The sequence below is a fragment of the Notolepis coatsorum genome (assembly GCF_963971535.1).
Source record: "Notolepis coatsorum genome assembly, chromosome: 20".
Taxonomy (NCBI): domain Eukaryota; kingdom Metazoa; phylum Chordata; class Actinopteri; order Aulopiformes; family Paralepididae; genus Notolepis; species Notolepis coatsorum.
In genome coordinates this window covers 31,372,273-31,394,595 of record NC_140184.1, presented here as the reverse complement: position 1 = coordinate 31,394,595, position 22,323 = coordinate 31,372,273, and the positions used below count along the sequence as shown (strand labels likewise).

Genomic DNA, 22,323 nt, shown 5'->3' with positions numbered 1-22,323 from the left:
CCACCTGGAAGCCTGAACGGCCAAAGAACACCTGGGGTAGAACAGTTGAAGGAGATCTGAGAGACATTCATCTTCCATGGGGCAAGAAGTCACAGAGATTAGCTAAAGACCAAGCTGAATGGTACAGAGAGTAGCTAAAGACTGTGCCTGTATATGGGATGCAACGTCAAAGCCTTATTTCCCAACTGGGAAGAAGACTAAAAGTACAGTAAGTAAAGCGTTACGTTGCATCCGACGCACGGCAGACACGAACTGTCACATCAGAAAAGTTTGTAGATGGGTGCGGCTGGGTAGCGTAGAGGTTTAAGCGCTCGCCTACCACCACAAGAGACTCTGGGTGCTCAGTCGTCCCTACGAACACAATTAGCAGTGTTCGCGGGTGGGAAGCCGGTTGGGTATGTATATATGGACTAGTCAGTAACAATTCCCCTGTTACGTTGATAGCAGTGTTTCCCCTAGGATTTCTTTCAGGGGGGGTGGTAGGCCCCCCGAAACTACTAGTGTTGTCGTGGGGCGCGCGTATCACGGATACGTGGTGTCAACAGTATCGTCATAGATGCGCACAGTAAGGGTGGTTGTTAGTATCGGTGCATTTCTCTACACCGAGCTGAAATTAAACGATTGCACATAAATTAGGTAAATAAATATTAACAATATTTATTTACAACACATAAATTAACTTATTTACAATTATACATAGAGTAGTGACAAGAACTATTTACAATACAGGGAGGCACATACAACACTATTTACAAGCAGTGTCAGAGCGAGCACACTCAAGTTCAGAAATTCTGAGGGCTCAGAGTGCACACTGGACGCTCTGACCAAATAGTCAAGTTTATCAGAGCGGAGCAGATTTTCAGAGTGAATATATTAACTCACCTTAACTAAGGCCCTATGAAATCCGCTTTTAATTTGACTGTTTTCGGATTTCTCTGATTTTATATTTCTTCCTTTGGGTTTAACCAAAAAAAACTATACAAAATTATGTTTTTAACTAACTTTAACACTTTGATTGCCGGAAAACGCTTTTTCACGTCATTCAGAGCCATGCTAAAGGTGCCGAGGACGCCGTAACTCGTCTTTGATATCAATATTTCAAAAATCTGTGATCGAAATCATATTTTCTTTCCGGAGCCCTGAGATGTGCTGGTGGGCTCCCACCAACTGTCTAACGGTTCGAGAGCGCCATCTGGTGGCCGATCAGCAGAGGGAGGGGCGCCCCAAACAGGAAGTGCTCATCCATATGAGCTCCGGGCACTCGCGTCCGGTAGCCGGACTCCATCTCAACACACTGGATGATCAATCGCTCGCCCTAACTCAATAAACAACGTTATTTGGACGTATATAGTATTATACAAGCTGGAAATGGTTCATCAGGATAAACATCCCATAATCGAAAACGGTCTACACCACGCTGATCGTCCAACGGCGCGAGGAAGATCCGGTAAGATTCAGCGTTATTTTTGAACGTGTTCCATATAAACTGTTATGATGAACATATGACCCACACTAGATTAATGATATAACGCTGCCCACGGAATTATAAATGATCCCCCGCCCATCCGGTCATCATCAGATCATACGTAGATCATTCTAGAAGTACGTCCAATTGAAATTTTTTATATCGCCCCGATTGCCATCAAACTATATTTCATCATCAATATAATGCATTTGGGGCTATAGATCACGTTCTGGAGAAAGCTGCAGAAAGAGATGAAAACATACTTATACTGTACATTAGACCATACTTTACTATGAATATGTGAATGAAAAAGTTTAACGTTGCTACACAATGAACAATACATATAGGACTTTGAATGGGCCCTAATAATGGCAATGTAGCAATATAATTTAAAAAGTTATAGCCATAAAGTCAAGATAGACTGCGCTCACAAATTATAACACTGGGTGCTGAAATCCCGTCGAGTATAATAGAAAAAGAAAGCAATACGCTTGGACCAGCACTCACAGATTTTGGTATATTTAATGGCAGCCTGAAACAAACATGTTTCGGAACAATTATGTTCCTTCCTCAGTGTTGATGGCCAATCAACACTGAGGAAGGAACATAATTGTTCCGAAACATGTTTGTTTCAGGCTGCCATTAAATATACCAAAATCTGTGAGTGCTGGTCCAAGCGTATTGCTTTCTTTTTCTAAAAGTTATAGCCATGCAAAGAAGGGGTACTTCTCCATAGACAAATAGAGCTGGCAATCTATGGTATATCATGAATTTAACCCATGGCAATCAAAGTGTTAATAACAGTACATCTGCAAACAGTGCCAGTGCAGTTCAATGTTCAGTGCTAGCTCAGTTATGAGGTTTAATTTTTTCAATTCAGTTCAGTTCAATGCAGTTCAACTGCCAGTGCAGTGCAATACATAAATAATAATTAAATACAAAATAATCATTTGTTTAAAAGAAATCTAAAAAAAAACGTAAAATATAATTTATTTCAAAGAGCTTCTCCCCATATCTGGCTGACATCACCATTGTGATACATGATGGTTAGGCCTTTGTGTTTTCCTCAGTGAGGGATTCTCTTTTGTCGGTCAGCAGTGGTTTGTACTTGCTGAAGCTTCTCTCTGTATAATTTTTTTTTAAGTTTAAATATCAACATTATCTGGCCATCCTCAGTAAATACTATCAAACTCCTCTAACCTCATCTGGTCTTTCCAAAGACCAGAGTTGTAATTTTATTTTTAGCTTTCAGGAGGGGCGGGGGGTCTCGTTGGCGGGGTGGGCCACCCCTTCAAGGCAATGGTAGGGGAAACACTGGATAGGGACACCGTACAGTTGCAAGTGCCATCCTTCGGATGAGACGCTAAACCGAGGTCCTGACTGAATCTCGTCGTTAAAATAACCCAGATCACAAATTTTTAACTAAACTGTAACAGTAGACAAAGTAGTACGAGCCCGACAGCAATTTAGAGAGAGACAACAGAGCAACTGTATGGTTGCTGCTATAAGTGAGCCATTTATGTGAGCAAATAGTGTCTGTCCAAATACATTCCGTCACAAGTCCTTTCTTGGGGCAAGAGATGGTGTAACAAAGAATGTATAACTACACACACCAGTGTGACTTGCAAATATATACCAGTTTGATTTTTGAAGCTTGCTACACCTCTTATGTCACGTATGTCACTTGGAAGATAATTCCATGCCCTGATAACCCTATATAAAACTGTTCTTTGCATACTGTTAGTATTTGCATGGGGTAGACTAATCTGCCCTCTACTTGCCCCTCTGGTAAAATGCATGTGCACATTTGAGCTGTAAATTATTTTATCCGTGATATATTTAAGACTGTGGGTTGTGATCACTTTATGAAAACAAATTAATAAGTTGGCAGAAAGTCTTTTCTCAACACTCCGCCAACTAAGACGTTCATGCATTTGAACAATACTAGTCCTATATGAACAACAAGAACGAGTCTTGCTGCCTTATTTTGTACCACTTGTACCTATTTAGCAACTGTTTTGAAGCAGAAGCCCACACTACAGAACAGTAATCCAAGTGGCACAAAACCAAAGCACAAACAATCTGATTAAACAATGCAAATGGAAGGAATGGTGCACATTTCCTGGCAGTAGCAACAGCTCTACCCATTTTAAAAACAGTTTTGTTTATGTGATCAGACCATGATAAAATACTATCAAGCCAAAGGCCTAGAGCTAGAAGCTTAGTTTTTTCAACCTGCTGTATAAGTTGACCTGCAATTTGTAGAACCAATGTAGGTTTACGTGCCAATCTTTGATTGGTCCCAAAAAGCATACAAACAGTTTTTGATATGTTAAGCACCAGCTTATTTGTTTTTATCCAGTCATATAAAATGTCCAATTCACCAGCCAAAACCTGATTAAGCTCAGAGTTTGTAGCTGCAGCATAATAAAGGGTTGAATCATCAGCATATAAAGTCAGACTAGCCTGATGAATAGAAAAAGGCATATCATTAGTAAAAATAGAGAATAAGAGGGGCCCCAGGCAACTCCCCTGTGGGACATCGCATTCTAACCCTCTACTGCCTGACAAAGCACCATTAAAATAGACCCTCTGAGACCTCGAGGACAAATAACTCCTGAAAAATAAAATTGCTGAGTTATTAAAACCATAGCAGATGAGTTTTTGTATTAAAAGATTGTGATCGATCACATCAAATGCGGCACTGAAGTCTAACATAATAGCACCCACCAGCATTGAACTATCGATAGCTGAAAGCCAACTATCAGACATTTGTGTCAAAGCAGTACTGGTCGAATGACCGGCCCTGTATGCATGTTGGTGTACAGTTGTTATGTCATTAGCTGAAAAGTAGGCCTGGACTTGCTCAGACACAATCTTTTCCAGTAATTTACTGAGAACAGGTAAAATGCTAATAGGCCTAATGTTGGGACCTCCAAAAGGTAATTTAGCATATTTAGGAAGTGCAATGATCTTTCCCTCCTTCCATAACAAAGGACACATGCCACTGATTAAACACCTATTAAAAATGTGACAGATTGGTGCAGAGATATGAGACACAGCTATTCTCAACAATTTGCTATGCAGGTGGTCATTACCAGTGGATTTAGAGACTGGTAGAGAGCGCAATAGCCTATCCACAGTCACAATATCCACCTGTTGGAATTCAAAAACAGTTTTTATCCTTCATAATGTGTTCTTTTATCAACACCTCAGAGTTGTTATTGACAATATTATCCATTCCCTGCCTAAGCTTGGACACCTTGTTTACAAAATAGTCATTAAAATAATCAGCAATGTGAAGAGGCGTAGTCAGATAAATACCACCATCTGATTCCACAGACGAAGCCAGGGCAGATTTTTTACCCATGATTTCATTCAGATTTTCTGCTTATAATAGGTTCTCTTACTTAATCTGTTAATTTTAGTAACCTGGTTTCTTAATTTACAGTAATGATTTCTATCTTCAATTAGACCTGATAAAACAAAATATTCTTGACCTCATCTCTTTGCAACATTAAGTCCTTTAAAGAGTTATCAATCCAAGGAGCACATTTCGCTTTGACAGTGAACTTTTTTAAAAGGGGCATGTTTGTTCAGAATTTTCATTAAATAATCCATACATATATTTAGAGCTACCTCAGCATCATCTACAGACCTCACGTCCTTCCACTGAACTGAACCAAGATCATCAAGAAAAGCCTCCTCACTAAATTTCTTATAGGATCTTGTAAGTACAATTTTAGCACTGCCCTTTGGTAGTTTGGTTCTCCTGGAAACAGCAATAATATTATGATCACTGAAGCCAACTGGCATAGACACAGGTATGGAACACATTTCAGGATTATTAGTATAGATATGGTCTATACATTTGGAAGTGGTGATTCCATGACAATTAACAGATATCCTTGTAGGTAGACATAATTTGAAATAATCTACAGGTGTTTGTAATAGATTTCATCTTGGTACTCAGATAACAATTATCTGAAAGCCAATCAACATGTATATCTCCCAATAAATACAATTCACAGTCTTCTTCAGTGACCCTATCCAACATATCACACAATCTATTGAAGTACCGGCTATCTGAGCTAGGGGGCCTATAACAACCAATATGGGCTTTAGGTGTGGCAGCTGTACCTGCAACCAGATGGCCTCAATATCACTGATGTCAATGTCATTTCGTAGTTTTACCGGAAATAGATCACATATATAGAATCCCACTCCTCCCCCAAATCTGTTCCTGTCCTTTCTATACAAAGTAAAACCATCTATAGCCATACTAGAGTTACAGATATTCAGCCAAATGCGTTTCTGACACAGCAAGAATATGTATCCTATTAGCCTGTAAGAAGAGAGCCAGCTCATGTGTCTTATTCCAAAGACTACATATATTAATGTGGGCAAAGATTAAGCCCTTCGGTAAATTGCCCATAGACATGATGTAGAAAATACCACACATATGTTATAAAAATACGTAAGAAACACCACAACAACCCAGTACACACATAAATGGTCATCAGACATCTCTTGGAACGGGATGTTACTTTCAATGAGGATAGTTACCATAGCAACCATAGTCGCGTGTGTATCGTCACAAGCCTGCGCCATTGTTTACTGCAGTAAGAAACACGTTAGCGTCCAGCCTGTGCTTTTTCATCACCGCCCGTCAGCCAATATGTAATGTCGGAGTTGCGATACAACTGTCCATCAATGAAGAGTTTATCGATGAACAGACAGGTCTTTTTGTTGCTGTTCCTGGCGTCCGTCATAATTGGATGGAGTAGACGTCGTCTTCTCATGATCTCCGATGGATATTGATCAGTGATCGAGAAGGCAGAGCCTTTCAACTCTCTGCCTCTCTCCATGATGGCATGCTTCATTTTGGACTCAGTGACCCTCGCCACTATGGGACGAGACTTTTGGACCCCTGGCTTGGATTGCCCAAGACGGTGCACTCTGCAGAAGCGGATTGCGTCTGCGTCTGGCTTTATCATCTTGAGACTGTCCACCAAGAATATCACGTTAATTTCTCAATTGTCCATCACCGGGAGGAAGAGATCATTTGTGTGCGACACACACACTAGAGTTTCAATTTAGATATTGCAAGAAAGTCTTGTATATTGTAATATCACTGTTCTCATTGTGGCCAAATAGTTATGGAGAAAACTATGTTTGCCGATTTGACTGTAAAGAATAATAACATTACGAAACATGACATATGAGATTTCACCTATGATGGCACAGATGTCTGGATGGTCTAAATGGGTCTGGATGCTAAAGCCAGGCTTCTGGATGCTAAGGTACCATAACTGACATCATTTTCAATAGAATACCTTGGAGCCCTAATGACAGAGACTTTTAACACACTTTTACTAACCGCATTTGAAGAGCACTGTCACCCCATTCGAATTACCACACCATGTTCACTCACACTAAAGGCCTTTATTGGAACCTAATCAAGTGTTTAAAGTGCTATTCTTGTCGAGTTAAGATTTTCTTTGCTCTTGTACAAAGCTTGTTAATTATCTTTTTATTTAAAAAAAAATTTAGTAGGCAGTCTACTTCTCCTAGTATTTCCCTTTATTGAGACAGTAGGAAGGCTGAGACAGGAGACAGAGTAGGGGAGACACAGGAGAGAAGGTTATTTATCGAGAACGTAGGAAGGCTGAGAGGGAAACAGTGTAGGGGAGACACAGGAGAGAAGGTTCTTTATCAAAAAAGTAGGAAGGCTAAGAGGGAGACACAGGGGAAAAGGTTCTGCCAGGATAGTATCCCAGGCCAGCAGGGCTTTTAACACTGCAACATGTCTGGGCATGGCTCACCCTTTGTTGATGACAGGTGGCGAGGTGGGGGACATCGAGGGGCAGGCTCTCTTGGCTGGGGGCGGTAGAGATGCTGGTGGAGGTGGGGAGTCCTGTTCATCATCCTCTGAGGAACTGTCCAGGGTTAGGTCAATCACCTCCACCTTCTTACTGTTATTACTACCACTGTGGTTGGAGTTGGAGGAGCTCCTATGCTCTGCAGACGTCCGACATGAACCTGGACAGTGGAGGGTGAGAGGTTAGTTTGTGTGTGTGTGTGTCTGTTCATGCGTGTGTGTGTGTCTGCTCATAAGTGTGTGTGTGTGTGTGTGTGTGTGTGTGTGTGTGTGTGTGTGTGTGTGTGTGTGTGTGTGTGTGTGTGTGTGTGTGTGTGATGGTTCATGATAGTTCTGGAGATCATACTGGTCAGAGAGTAGTGATAACATAGCCTAGCTCGGGTGAGGGTCTATGGCTACACTCTTGTGTGACAGGTTTTTATTCCTATTTGTTTAACATGCTATCCAGGCCAAACTCGCACACATAACCAACACCGCTGCCAGGATAATTGGTCTCCCCACACCCAACCTCCCAGAGCTCAACAATAAGGCCATTGCACGTATCGCAACCTCAATAGGACAGGACATCACACGCCCACTCAATCACCTTCTTACCCTGCTGCCCTCCTGGGTGCAGGTACAGAACACCGGGGTGTAGAAAGGCTCGCTTTGGGAAAAGCCTGATCCCTGCAGCCATGGCCGCCAGTGTATACTGCTGTCTGTCAATGTATATTGTTACTGTGTGCTGTTGTATGTACTGTATTGTCTGATGAGTACAGTGCTGTGAAAAGGAATTTCCCATTGGGGACAATACAGTCTAAAGCAGGGTTAGAAATTAAATTTTTTTTTCAAAGGCTTTTTTTGCCCCCCTTAATTGATTTTCGGGGGCTTTTTTATTTTATTTCGGGGGCACTGAATTTTTATGATAAACGGTAGGGGTGGGACGGTTCACAAAATGGACGGTTTGGTTCGTATCACGATTTTGGGGTCACGGTTTTCAGTTCGATATACGTAAATCTTTATTACACTCAAATCTAAACATGCTTCTCATTTATTAAAAATAAAATAAAAAGGTTCACAGTGTTTACAGCCTTAAATAATGTTTGGCACACAAAGACCGAACTGACTGAAAAATATAGGCTACATTTGTCAAAGTATTAATTAACTTAGTGCAAACAAACAATATGCTCAGCCAGCACTAGACTTTCCTTTCTTTAATTAATATAAACACACAAAAACAATGTCAACCATGTTTAAATTCCCTGATTGTCAGTTGTTAATGGAAAGATTCGTTTTCTGCTTGAAATTATTATGTTTCTGTCTACATTTATTTAGACTAACATTATTTAAATATTGAGTGCAACTGTGGTGGATCCAATGTACAGTTTCTACGCCAAATGTATATACACTCTTTTTCTGGACACTTTTGTATCACAAACAGTACTGTATTTGCAAATTTGATATGTCATAAATGTATAGATGTAGCAGTACTGTCTATCTGTATGTCATGTATGTCATTATGTTATGATGAATTGAAAATGGGGGACCCTGATGTAAACAAGACGAAAGTCTTTCTCTGGTCTGCATCCCCTTAACAATTGTATGTATTGAGCTGTACTGTACCCATTCTGCAATCTGTTAATAAACTTTTCAATCAATCAATCAATCAATCAATCAATCAATCAATCAATCAATCAATCAATCAATCAATCGATTACGTAATTCGGTGAGTTGGAACTATCTATGGGTTGGCGCCGGGTCCCCACGGACATTTTAGCGTGTGGCACCTTCAGCTCCGGTCACGTTAGGACATCAACAAGCAGGAGTTAGTAAAACACAGTTGTATGTTAGCCTTCTTGGATGTTGAATAAACGCCTATCATTGTCTTTAAACACCCCGCCTCTCCGACTCCCATTTCCTCCTATGCTAGCTAGTAGCTACGGTAACATTTCATTGACTGTACAGTAGTAGCTTGCGGGCTGCGTCGGGCTACCATAGTTAAAACGTGCGTTGTGTTTACAAACTGCTAACGATATGGCAAGATGTGTGTAGGCCTATGTAATGTTAATGGCTATGTTTTTAAAGTCGTAATGAAGATTGATTTATATTGTGTGTGCCATTTTTACACAAACTGACTAGCAACGGGCTGCAGTGCTGCTGCTGCTGCCTGCAGCCAGTGCAGAACACCGGCTCCCCGGGCTCCGCCAAATGATTTTTTTTATTTGCGCGTCATCTGAACCGTACGATACACAGACGATCCATTACCGGATAAATATATATATATATATAATTAGTAAACTGTCGGGGGCATTAAGTGCCCCCCTTAACTGATTTGAGGGCATTTTGTCCATTTTCAAGGGCATTATGCCCCAAGCCCCCGTTAATTTCGAACCCTGGTCTAAAGTCTAGTTTTTAGTGTGCACACTGGATGCAGGGTGTAGGAGGGGTGCAATGGTTGTTTTTCTATAGGTTCTATAGTCTAATAGTGTGGCTTAGTATCTCTGCCTATCTCCAATGCACCCACTTGCACATACAACATGGAAAATGATTCAGTATCATCACTTTACTGCATAGTGTGTGTGTTGCTCTACAAGTGGTCTGCAGTGGAAAAGCAAGAGGCAGGTGATTCTAATAAACAGCAGCCTCTAAAGGCTTTATGAATAGGAAAGATCTTAGGCTTTGGTAGGGCTAGAGCACCAAATTGGCAGTAGTAGTAGTAGGGTTCGGGAATGAAAGCAGAGGGAATGGGCCAGGTGAGGGCTTATATTTCAGGCCTGTGAGTCATCACAGTTTGTGTGCTCTGAGTTCTGTGGAGTTCATTGCATTTTACTCTTTTATCATGAAAGGCTCATGCAGCTATTTACAGTGAGCATCAAGCCACTCACACTGAGCCGCCCATCGATATAGACAGTTAACATGGTTAACGCTGTTATTGTTGGTAACTGTATGGCATATACTGATAACACCATTGGTCTAAAAGGGGTAAAGCGCGCAATTCACACAGCCAGCTGTAAACAGTGGACTGAAGAGCTGCCTGCTGCCCCCTGGTGGCGGGGAGGATGCTTCAGATGACAAGGCATGTCCAGGTAAAAACTTGCTGGAAAACGAACCGCATTTATCATATTTAAAGGGAAGCATTACTTACTACTAGCGAGCATTTTTGGGGGGGGAATATTCAAAAATATTCAATCTACTCATTGGTTGTTGCTGTGACGTCATCACGGAGTGGTGATTTCTGATTGGCAGCTACTCTCCCGCTTGATCTAAATTCAGCGTTCGGCAATTAGACGTCTAAATTGGTCTAAATTCAGCGTTCGGCAATTAGACGACTTAATGTTCCTTATAGTCTTCATCAACTAACAAGGGCAATACACTGGTCAACCTTTCTGGGCAACGTGATACTGTGCTTGCCAACAGGAAATTAATCCTGCAGTTATACTGCCAAAACGGCGTTTATTTTTAACTAGGACAGCAAACGTAATCATTCAGAAACAAAAACGTTCCTGTATTCACCAGTGTAACCAGCCCCTAAGTGAGACAGAGGGGAAAATATACAACAGAATTGATCTGGACGAGAAGAGTTTGCCAGACAACCAGTATAAACAACCACTTGTCTAGTCAATGTAGCTAGTCTAGCTTAGCACAAATTAATGGAAGCGGATATAAATGGTGCATTTATATAGTGCTTTATGGATATGGAACAGCTAGCCTAGCTGTTGGCCACTGGTTTTAAGTGGTCCCAGTGGTCTGTATCTGCTTCCATTCATTTGTGCTAAGCTAGGCTAGCTTGCAGCCCGATAGCTTTCTACTGAACGAACAGAGAGGAAATCGGTATCTATCTTCTTGTCCGACTGTGGAAAAGACGGTAAGCACATTTCCCATAATGTTGGCGTGTTCCTTTAAGTGGAGAACAGTTCTCGTTTCTATGGAGACAGACAGTGCACCCTGTAGCATTATGATCTATGCTTGGTCAAATCAAAACTGACAAGTCGTAAACAAGACAGAGGGGCAGTGAATGAATACCCACAGTTATTTCTCCCTTACCTCCCCCCTCTCGTTCTGCCTCCCTCCTTCCCTCTCTCCCTCACTTCATTCCTCTTCAGAATGCCTTTCTGTAATCACTCCTACCATCCATCCATCCATCAATCCATCCATCCATCTCTCACCCATCTACCCATCCATCATCCATCCATGCTTTCCTCCCCATCTATCCATTAGAGATGCACCAAATGATCGGTGACCGGAATCGTCCGCTTTTTCAGTTTGATCTGCCATGACCGGTGGCCAACCAATCAGTCTTGGATATATAAGATTCTGTGCAGGTCAAATAAATGTTAAAAAAAATTGTATTGTGTATGCTGTCAATTATAGTTCTTAGAAAGAAAGAAAAGTGGAATCGGCATCCATCCATCCATCCATCCCCTAACTATCCATCCATCCCCAGCTATTATCTACCCATCCATCCATCCATCCATCCATCCATCCATCCATCCATCCATCCATCCATCTACCCATCCCATCTATTCATCCTTTCCCTCAAACACCCATCCCTGCATCCTCCCTGTCTCACCGTCCAGTCCGTTGTTGTAGGAGTGAGAGGACACCTCCTGCACCTCCTTCTTGGACCTCATAGGAGCCCAGCTGCCGTCCTCCTTGAACTGGATCTCATCACAGTCCATGCAGCTGTTCAGAATCTCCATAAAGAGCCTGGGATAGGAACACACACAAGCAGACACAGACACACCAACATTATTATGAGCGTGTGCACACAAACACACAAACATTATTATGAGTGTGCACACAAACACACCCACACATGCACAAACATTATTATGACCGTGTGCACACAAACACACATTATTATGACCGTGTGCACACAAACACACATTATTATGACCGTGTGCACACAAACACACACAAGCACAAACATTATTATGACTGTGTGCACACACACACACACACACACACACACACAAACACACACACAGTGCATCTACAGTTAGTATATGTAGTGACCAGACATCCTGCTTGAAGGTTAAGTTATGGTAAGTTAAGTGCAGAGGGCTATTAACTCATTGACCGCCAGGGATTAGACAGGGCCCCGTTCTAGCACTGCTACGCTTTAAAAGATAGGAGTGCGTCACCTTGTTTGTAGAGCTATAACTATATTCTATATTATAGCTATGGATACAATACTATGGCCCATTTGACATCACCTATCTATCGTTCAATATGTGAAAAAGAATACATTTTTCCATCCATACATTCCTGTGTTATACCGTGGTGAATATAAGTATCGTTATAGCGTGGTCTAGGGTAATTCCCGAAAGGCTGAGTAATAGGCTTATAAGTCAATTCTACTATAAATGTTGCCGTTTCTTGCCTGTACATGCTATTATTCCCAAATAAAATCTATATCATAGGTATTATTATGTTCCATCATGAATGCATGAAAGGGGGGGGGGGGGGGGTCGTTTCTGATTATTTGATTGCCAGTAACGGCATTCGTATTGAACACTAAAAACGCTTATCAGCCCAGGGCGGCCGGGTGGCGCAGCGGACTAAGCGTCTGCCCACCACCGCAAGAGACACTGGTATCGAATCCGGCTGTCAGCGGTGCCTCCGGCTTGGCCGGCCGTCATACTGGCACAATTGGCGGTGTCAGCGGGAGGGAAGCCGGTGGGTGGTAATCTGGTCGTTGTAAACAGCGACTCCTACAGGTCGGTCAGGGCGCCTGCACAGCGAGGGAGGGAAATGGTGAAGGTAGTGTGACCTCCCATGTATGGCTGGGCGATATGGAAAAAAATCATATCGCGATAACGATATGATAATTTTATTTTATTTCTCGATATCGATAATTATCGAATTGTTATAAGTATAAATTTTTTAAAAGCTAAAGTAAACCGGCTTCTCTGCTGGCTGTGGCTCCAGAGGAGTTGAACAGTTCTGGCTCTGCTAGTTTATTTTCGATCTTTTGGCGCTTTTTTGGTGGACAAACCACCGCACATGTGCACTGTGACTCGTGACTGGAGTCTAGTTCTGCTAGCACACATAGCCTACTGTGTACAGATGGTTTCAAAATGTATTTTAAATTAGAAAGCAAACAAAATAAATAGACAAGAGAAAAAGAAATCTGAATTTGGTCAGTATTGTCATTTGGACAAGCACAGCCATTACTTTAAGTTGCAGGCAAGAAAGACAAGTCTGTCCACTGTCTCTGGTTTTAAAACTGCCCTGTTGCAGGTAAAAAAAAAAAAAACGAAAAAAAAAAAAAAAAAAAAAAAAAAACTTTTTCGTTTTTTTTTAATTTCGATATTCGATATCAATTATTAAAATATATCGCGATATTTATCGTTATCGTTATATCGCCCAGCCCTACTCCCATGCGTTACACTTCACCAATGAGAGTCCTCGCTGCCAGGTGAAAAGAGGCTACTGGCTGTCTCCTATGTAGGGAGGAAGCATGTGATAGACTTCAGGGCTCCCTAGACGACCAGTGGGGGGCACTTGCGTGCAACAACCAGGAAGGGGAGGGGGGAATTGGCATAACGACTAAATTGGGATGGGAGGAAAATACAGAAAAATAGGAGAAAAAGTGGACCAAAAAAATAAAAACGCTTATCAGCGCGGTCTGTATAAAAGCATTGCACGAACAAGCTAAAATTGACGTCAGATAGTCCTTACCTGTGATCGAGAGTATTCCAAAAATAATATTCCAATTGTTTGATCGCCATCTGGTACATCCGATGTCCATTTGGTCCACGGCATAACCCACCACAGCATATGGATTGGGGATATTTGACGCGCTTCAATGGAACCGGGAGAACCGCTCCATTCGCCTGACAAAGAAAAGTGAGCCCGGTGACATTTGACTGTTGCACAGGCCAAGATACAAGGTTTCAAAGGGTGCTCGATACCGCCGTCTAGCTGGATGCGGCCAGTATTGCACTTTGGCGATCTCAGACTCATTCCCTTTGCTAACACCGAGGTCCCCGGATGAATAATGAATAAAAATATCGAATATCGAAAAGGAAAAACGATCAAATAACGTATATAAACGTGGTTGGCATTCAACGGTTGTCGGCCGAACACGCATATAAACGTTGTTGGCGGGGATTGAGTTAAGCTACAGCACTGTGTTTCACAGCCATTGTGTTGTATGGAAGTACGGTAACTGTAAGGAAAAGTCCTCAATGATGTAAAAGGTACATGAGGAGATAAAAATGTATTTACGATAACAAGGACACATAGTGTCATAGAGGCTAAGCAAAGTGCCATGCCTTTGGAGCCGCCACTATGGGCTGTGAGTGACAGAGTGAGATATAGTGACATTGCCGGTCTGTGAGGTGCTTCACATCTAAAGAGCTGTACTAATCTAAGGGCCGGCTACATTGATCCGTTGTGTCTATCCATCTAAGTCTGAGTTTCTGTTTGTTGGTTTGTTGTTGTTCTTGTTGTTGTTGTCATGGATGGGTAAACAAAACAAACCAGGGGTCGGCAATTAACACTTTAACTGCCACACACGAGATATCTCGGGTTTATTTTTATGTGGTTGAAAGCCACTACGAGATTTTTTTTAGCGATCTGAAATCATATTGCATCACGCGAGCCTACCCGAGTATACACGAGCACCGCCGGAGAACATATGTGGAAAAAAGCGCCCCCTATCGTCTTTCAGATGACATAAGGGATTTTGGAATGGACTCAATGAAAATGGATGGGGAAAAAAATCCGGTACTCCACATTTTCCAGTCCACTGATCCAGCCGGGGTTACCACAGTTCATTCTGGAGCCTCTGAGCCCCGCTGATCATGGAGTTCTACTGTATCGTGTTGGATCTATACACTTATCGATTTTTTCGAATGGTGATCAGGAATTGGAATATACCAGTTGGATACCATCTGATGTCAGGTAAGGACTCTATGTTATCAGTGTTAGGATAATCAGACTAATTTTGATGAAGCTGTTTTGTGAAATGGGCTCTTTCGGTTTCACTGTAAAAGTCCAAGAGGAAATCAACGCAGCGATTATCCGTGTGCGGCCCGAATGTGCTTGCGTGCACGTATAATATTGATCATCTAGCGTTTATTTGAAAACGATTCATAAAAAGGCAGACGAATATCAACGTTGTGGAATATTCCAGTAAAAGACGATTTCCATAGAATGGTCCAGAATGGGCTGTTTTTTTATCTAAAAACGGGTGCTTTTCTAAATGCTCTGAAAAGGAAATGACGTGATAAAAAACCAATCTGCCTTGACAGCACTGACTGGAAAATAGTCTTTGATAATGCGATGGGCAGATTAGACACATAGCCATAATTTAAAACATAGATTAGGCGATATTAACGTTAACATTGGCGCCGATGGTGGCATTCAGGGGGTAAAAAGGAAAACCCGGCGTGGCACTCAAAGTGTTAAGTTTGGCCTCGGGCAAGATTTTTTCCAAGCCATTATATGGCGGGCCAGAACCAAAAACAATGGCTGATTTAATATATTGTGATAGTGAAAAAAGTTTAACTCTGTGACAGACCACCTTATAACTAAGACATACATTTGTGGCAGAGGCAGAAAGTGGATTAAAAAAAACGAGCTGCATAATAAACTGTAAACGAGCAGTTTGTTCTACTTTCCATTATTATATATAATAAATGTTTGCACTGAACATTATACCTTCGTCTTTTTGCCATTTTATTATAAAACCAGAGACAAGCGCCTCTCTCTATCAGTCTATCCTACATTACGTGCAACCAGCTATCTGACGGCCCGTTCTGTGGAGCGGACTGGACTATTGAAAAACTATAGGAATTTCCCATTGGTTCTCCCAGTCCAAGTGACCATTTCTAGCATTTCCATTGGCTATAGTGACAGACATAGATATGATAAATAGATAGATACAGCAGATTAAATGCAGTCTAGAGAAAACAACCAATCTAGATATTTCAATCCATCCATTCTATGCTTTACTTCCACGCAATGCCAATGGGCGACGGAGAGATACACTTAAAATTTTGAGATGACAATCTCCCGATTCTTGTCTCGTCTTTATCACAAACGGATCCAAAGATATTTAATGTTTTGCAAAACATGTCTAGTGTTGCGCTCGGCTTTAGAGGGTTAAAAGCCTAACTGTATTTTTAATTTAGTTAATGAATGTATTGTTGTAATTCTTATATACCTAATGTAGCGTGTCTTCTTGAAGCGGATTCAGCGTTTTTTGCTCCAATTTGACGTCAGTTTAATTGCATTGTCACTGTTCACATTTGTGGTGCCGTCACAGTCATATATAAGTAAAGATAAAGTTTGAATAACTTACTGAACTGGTGTTTTAATTTCATACCACACTGCTTGTTTGCTATTTCAGCACCAGGCGCTGTCCACCGATTTTATTCATGTTGAGCAAGCGCTACTTTGCACCTCGCTGCCTATAAAACATGTATAATAAGCATTCTTTAGGTGGTGGTAGTTTCTCTGTTTGGACATTATAGCTTAAATATATCGTCTACTCTAGCCTATAGTTGGTCTGATATATATATAAATAAATAAAAACATATTCTCAAAATAATCTGACGAGACAGATATTATTGTTGGCGGGCCAATTTCGGCCCGCAGGCCACCTATTGCCAACCACTGCCATAGACCATAACCAATAACCATAGATACAGACTAGTCATCATTCTGTAATGTTTACCCATCTCAAAATAACTGCTGTGAAAAGGGCAGCAATGTCCATCAGAAATGTCACAGAACAACAATTAAACATTTACATTTACATTTACATTTAGTCATTTAGCTGACGCTTTTATCCAAAGCGACTTACAAGTTCTGTACGACAAGCCATCAGGAAGGGCACAACTCTATCAGCTGAGCAACAATGTTCATCAAAGTGTTGAGTGCTACAGTGTAGGTTAGTTTATTAGGACAAGTGCATGACAGTACGGTTAGTTAGGGTTAGATTTTTTTTTTTTTTTTTGGGATGAGGCCAGACACGGTTAGAATTAGTCCAATCGTTGTACACCCCTGTACGTGTGACATGAGGCCCTACCCGTCTATGATGAGGTGTTCGTAGGGGGCCTTCTTGTCACAGACGGGACAGACCCAGGTGGGCTTCTTCTCGTTCATCTGGATGTACAGCGTGGCGTCGAAACACTGCAGGTGGGAACACGTCAGCGCCCTGCATGGGATCATCAGACGCATCTTCCCCAGCTGCACAGCACGCAGTCAGGACATAAGGAGGACACGCACACCACAGGAATGCAGCGTACATGGGACACAGACATCACACATGTCAAACACACACACACACACACGTCAAACACACACATGTCAAACACACACACACACATGTCAAACACACACACACACATGTCAAACACACACACACACACATGTCAAACACACACACACACACACACATGTCAAACACACACATGTCCAACACACACACACACACACACACACACACAAAGGCAGGGTTAGATGGATGATAAGAGGTTTGCAACACAGACAGACATGAGGGTCGCATATATTCAGAAGATACGGGTATGAAGATACGTTGGAACAAACACACACACACAAGATGGAAAAAAGAAAGACAGTTAAGTCGGCAAACATGACTGAATATTTCTATGAAACAGTGGCTTGAAAATAATTTGGGGGAGAGAGGTGTTTTACCGGACAGAGTAGCGACACCCGTAGGCTGGTGGTGGCGATTTCACTGTCTGGGTCCGCTGTTAGCTTCTCTTTGACTGTAGGAGAGTGAAACACATTATCGTTACTGAGTGCTCTGGACTGGAGTCTATCTATACAGTCCTGGCGCAATGACACTCCGGTGTTGCTGCAGCCGACAATCGCATATGGTGTCTCAGGCATTCTGTAGTCGACATGTGTCAACAAATGTACATGCCTGTTTTAATTTATGTTGTGCCGTTGTTACTGTAAAAATGTAATGATTGTGATATGATGTTGTTAATGAGACGATGAGCTGTATGTGTATGTCACTGGAATTTCCCCAAGGGGATCAATAAAGTGCCTATCTACTGAGTGCTCTGGATGTCTATCTATACAGTCCTTACTGAGTGCTCTGGAGTCTATCTATATACAGTCCTTACTGAGTGCTCTGGAGTCTATATACAGTCCTTACCGAGTGCTCTGGAGTCTATCTATATACAGTCCTTACTGAGTGCTCTGGAGTCTATCTATATACAGTCCTTACTGAGTGCTCTGGAGTCTATCTATATACAGTCCTTACTGAGTGCTCTGGAGTCTATCTATATACAGTCCTTACTGAGTGCTCTGGAGTCTATATACAGTCCTTACTGAGTGCTCTGGAGTCTATCTATATACAGTCCTTACTGAGTGATCTGGAGTCTATCTATATACAGTCCTTACTGAGTGCTCTGGAGTCTATATACAGTCCTTACTGAGTGCTCTGGAGTCTATCTATATACAGTCCTTACTGAGTGCTCTGGAGTCTATCTATACACAGTCCTTACTGAGTGCTCTGGAGTCTATCTATACACAGTCCTTACCGAGTGCTCTGGAGTCTATATACAGTCCTTACCGAGTGCTCTGGAGTCTATCTATATACAGTTCTTACTGAGTGCTCTGGAGTCTATCTATATACAGTCCTTACCGAGTGCTCTGGAGTCTATATACAGTCCTTACTGAGTGCTCTGGAGTCTATATACAGTCCTTACTGAGTGCTCTGGAGTCTATCTATATACAGTCCTTACTGAGTGCTCTGGAATGGTCTGGGTTCCTGATGCCTTTCGACCGTAGTCTTTGTAGCAGCACTGTGGAAGACTGCTGTTTCACCAGGTACACAGCCATGGAGTAGCTCTGTGGACACGCACACGCACACACACACACACACACACACACACACACACACACACACACACACACACACACACAAATAATGTATATACAGAATGTCCACATACATAACAGTCAAGGGACCTAAGCATTGCAAATTGCAGTTAGACATTAACATGTATTTATTTTAGTAAGTTACTTACAATGTATGAAACAGCTCCTCTGAAAAGATTTCCCTCTTGGAGGAGCTGTTGGAAATGGCCACTGGGTGGTGCGGACAAGACACAAAATACTGAAGCAGTCTTTTGTAAAGATAATCAGAATAAATAGTAAATAATCAATAAATGATGTCTCTGCTTGCAATGTTTAGAACCAATGCTCGATAACGGTGTGCTGACTGACAGTGTCATCATCGTCAACAAATGATAATTAGACATTTTGAAAGGGGCTAATGTGCTAGCTAAGCATTTTCTGAATCTGGCGACTATAAATTGTCGTACCATGTCTCTCATATGAAATCAGCATCTATTTCACAGTGCATGAGAAGCTAATTATCGTTCAATAAGGGGCACCACTCCACTGCCTATGTGCTCAACTGACTCGGGTTGAAACATACAACACAATAAAGTAGAGTGGACAACACACAGCATCTGCTTCCATGTCTCATCTACACTGTGTTCAAGTTCTGTATGAGCCCCCTGAGATTGTGCTTCATACAGTAAAAAAAAGTTTAAAAGAATAAAGACCAAACACTATACAAAAAATATACAATATACAAAATACAAAATGCAACCAAAATGCAAGAATGCAAAATGAGGTAGGGATGTAGTGCAAATCTTTTGTAATAAATAGATATATGGTGTAGTGTTAAAAAGTGTTTAAAGTGTAAATTTAATGTTAACTCATTGACTGCCACGCTGTTTTTCGATCTGTACTCTCTGGCGCCAGCGCTTTTGACCATATTCACGATGCTTGCAGACCCATCGTATATTCTATATTATAGCTATGGAGACAATAGTATGGCTCATTTGAAAGGCAATATTTATACTCCAACAGGGAACAAACTCTTTATTTCTACATACCTTCGTTCCTGCGCAATCCCAGGTTAAAACCCGTCCCGTTTCAAAATAATCTAGTCTTGTTTCCTGGAACGCGAGATATTACGCGTTTTCTGTGCAGCATACGCATTTCGTGCAGGTTGATCGCCTGACACCTATATTATTTATGATGGGGTTCGGTAAAATAGACGTTACCTTTGTCAGGAGGTCCACCAAAACCCTGTCCACTCTTGCTCCGAAGTGTCTGAGTCAGAACAGGAACAATTTAAATAAATAACGTTAGTTGGCTCTAGGCGATCGTCATTGCCGAACGTTAGTTGGCTCTAGTCTGGAGATAACGTTACATCCAAACAGCCTGTTTGAAAATACTAGAATCCAACATAGTCTGGTGAAAACGCACCTTATGTTATGGATGGATCGTCACCGTTTGACCTCTTCATAATAATCTCCAATAGTTCGCTCTAGGCGATTCATTGCCGAACATTAGTTGGCTCGTCTGGGGTGCTCTCGACTCTGCGACAGATAATGTTACATGCTCGGCCGGTTTGACTATAGTATATTTATGATTTACCAGAAGTGCTGAGTCCAGTGTAGTCTGGTGAAAACGCACCTTATCAGCCATAAGTGTGATCGTTTTGTCCTCTTCATAATAATCTCCAATAGTTCGCTCGCCATTGCATAGGCAGTTCGCAGGCTAGTGGCTACTACTGTGCCCAGCAGTGAGTGAGCAAACCCACCCCCACAGTAAACTAGCCCAGTTCAAAAGGTAGGCGATACTGCCACCTATCGGGATTCGATCGTCATTTCAATTCGAATTCACTCAGAGGTACCAGGATCACACAACAAGGTCCGGCTGACTGTTTAGTATAATAATAGTAAAAGATTAATTAAATAAAACGAGTATACTAGTTTTTGGCATTCAATGAGTTAAATGTGAGTGTTTAAAGTGAGTGTATGCATGTGGATGTGTGTGCAATGAATGTAGATGGATGGGTTAGTGTTGCATTGTCATTGAGTATCCTGATGGCCGAGAAGCTACTACCACTGCCTGCAGTGGAAAACGAACAAAGTACCAGGTACCACTACCAATAGCAAGTAGAGTCATTCATTCATTCATTCATTCATTCATTCATTCATTCATTCATTCATTCAGTCAAGTCAAGTACTGTAGGTACCATGCAGTGGAAAAGCGGCATTAGTGAAGTTTGTTTGGCTGAAGTTACAAGAGCGGCAGGAGTCGCAGCTCCCTTTAGCTTGATACATTCATCGTACTCGATAACGTGCTTTATCTTCAGGTGATTGAACAGATTTGTAGTGTTGCCCGTCTTCGTCGCAACATCTTTCATACAAGTCTTACAGACGTATTATTTATTTTAGTTTAATTATGATTATTTCACTGTATTAACATTTTTGGTTAATGTAGAAGAGCACACCTTCAGTTATTTTGCCCAAATTTGCTATTTGAAATATTGTGAGAAAATTGGGAGAGAGAGATGGGGAGGACATGCAGCACATGTCCTGGGCCGGATTCGAACCCAGGACCCTGCGGTGCCCCGAGATTATTATATTTTTAAATAGCTGCAGGAAAAAGGCCTTTATTTCTTTGTGATGATGATAATTGCTAAATAAACATTCTGGTTTATAACATGAATCAATTTGGTCTGGTTCAGTTTTATACAGGAATATTATTTATAAACTTGAATACGCTAAATATCGAGTTATATCGAATATCGACATTATGCCAACAAATATTGCAATATCAAATTTAGGCCATATTGCCCAGCACTAGAGCCCACCGCCAGAGCAGAGTAACTCCGGGGTCTGTATATATTGTGTGTCGGGGGCCAGAGCAGAGTAACTCTGGGGTCTGTATGTGTGCTTGTTTCTGTGCTGCATATTCTTTTAGACCCAAATGGTGATTCTGTGGTTCAGAATATGAAAGGATATTGTTTACAGTGACCTGCATCTACTGTGAATGAAATACATTTGAATCTAATGGGTCTGTATACAAATAAATAAATAAATATAACTAGACAATTCCGCACGGGGAAATTGTGAAAGTGTGGGTGATGCCTGTGCACCGCCGGCCAACGGGAGAGGGTCTGTATTGTCTCTTTCCACAGCAA

At 41.6% G+C, this 22,323-nt stretch overlaps 1 protein-coding gene across 1 annotated transcript in view; it reads right to left on the bottom strand.

Annotated features, from left to right (window-relative positions):
- Positions 1–22,323, bottom strand: part of LOC311247214 (E3 SUMO-protein ligase PIAS1-like) — a 213,862-nt gene that overhangs the window by 41,707 nt on the left and 149,832 nt on the right. The window contains exons 6-10 of the mRNA XM_084337551.1: positions 19,058–19,163; positions 17,997–18,070; positions 17,368–17,528; positions 11,896–12,032; positions 7,291–7,507 (exon numbers count right to left, since the gene is read on the bottom strand). Coding sequence (XP_084193677.1) covers positions 7,291–7,507; positions 11,896–12,032; positions 17,368–17,528; positions 17,997–18,070; positions 19,058–19,163 — 695 coding nt within the window. The remainder of the gene's footprint in view (positions 1–7,290; positions 7,508–11,895; positions 12,033–17,367; positions 17,529–17,996; positions 18,071–19,057; positions 19,164–22,323) is intronic.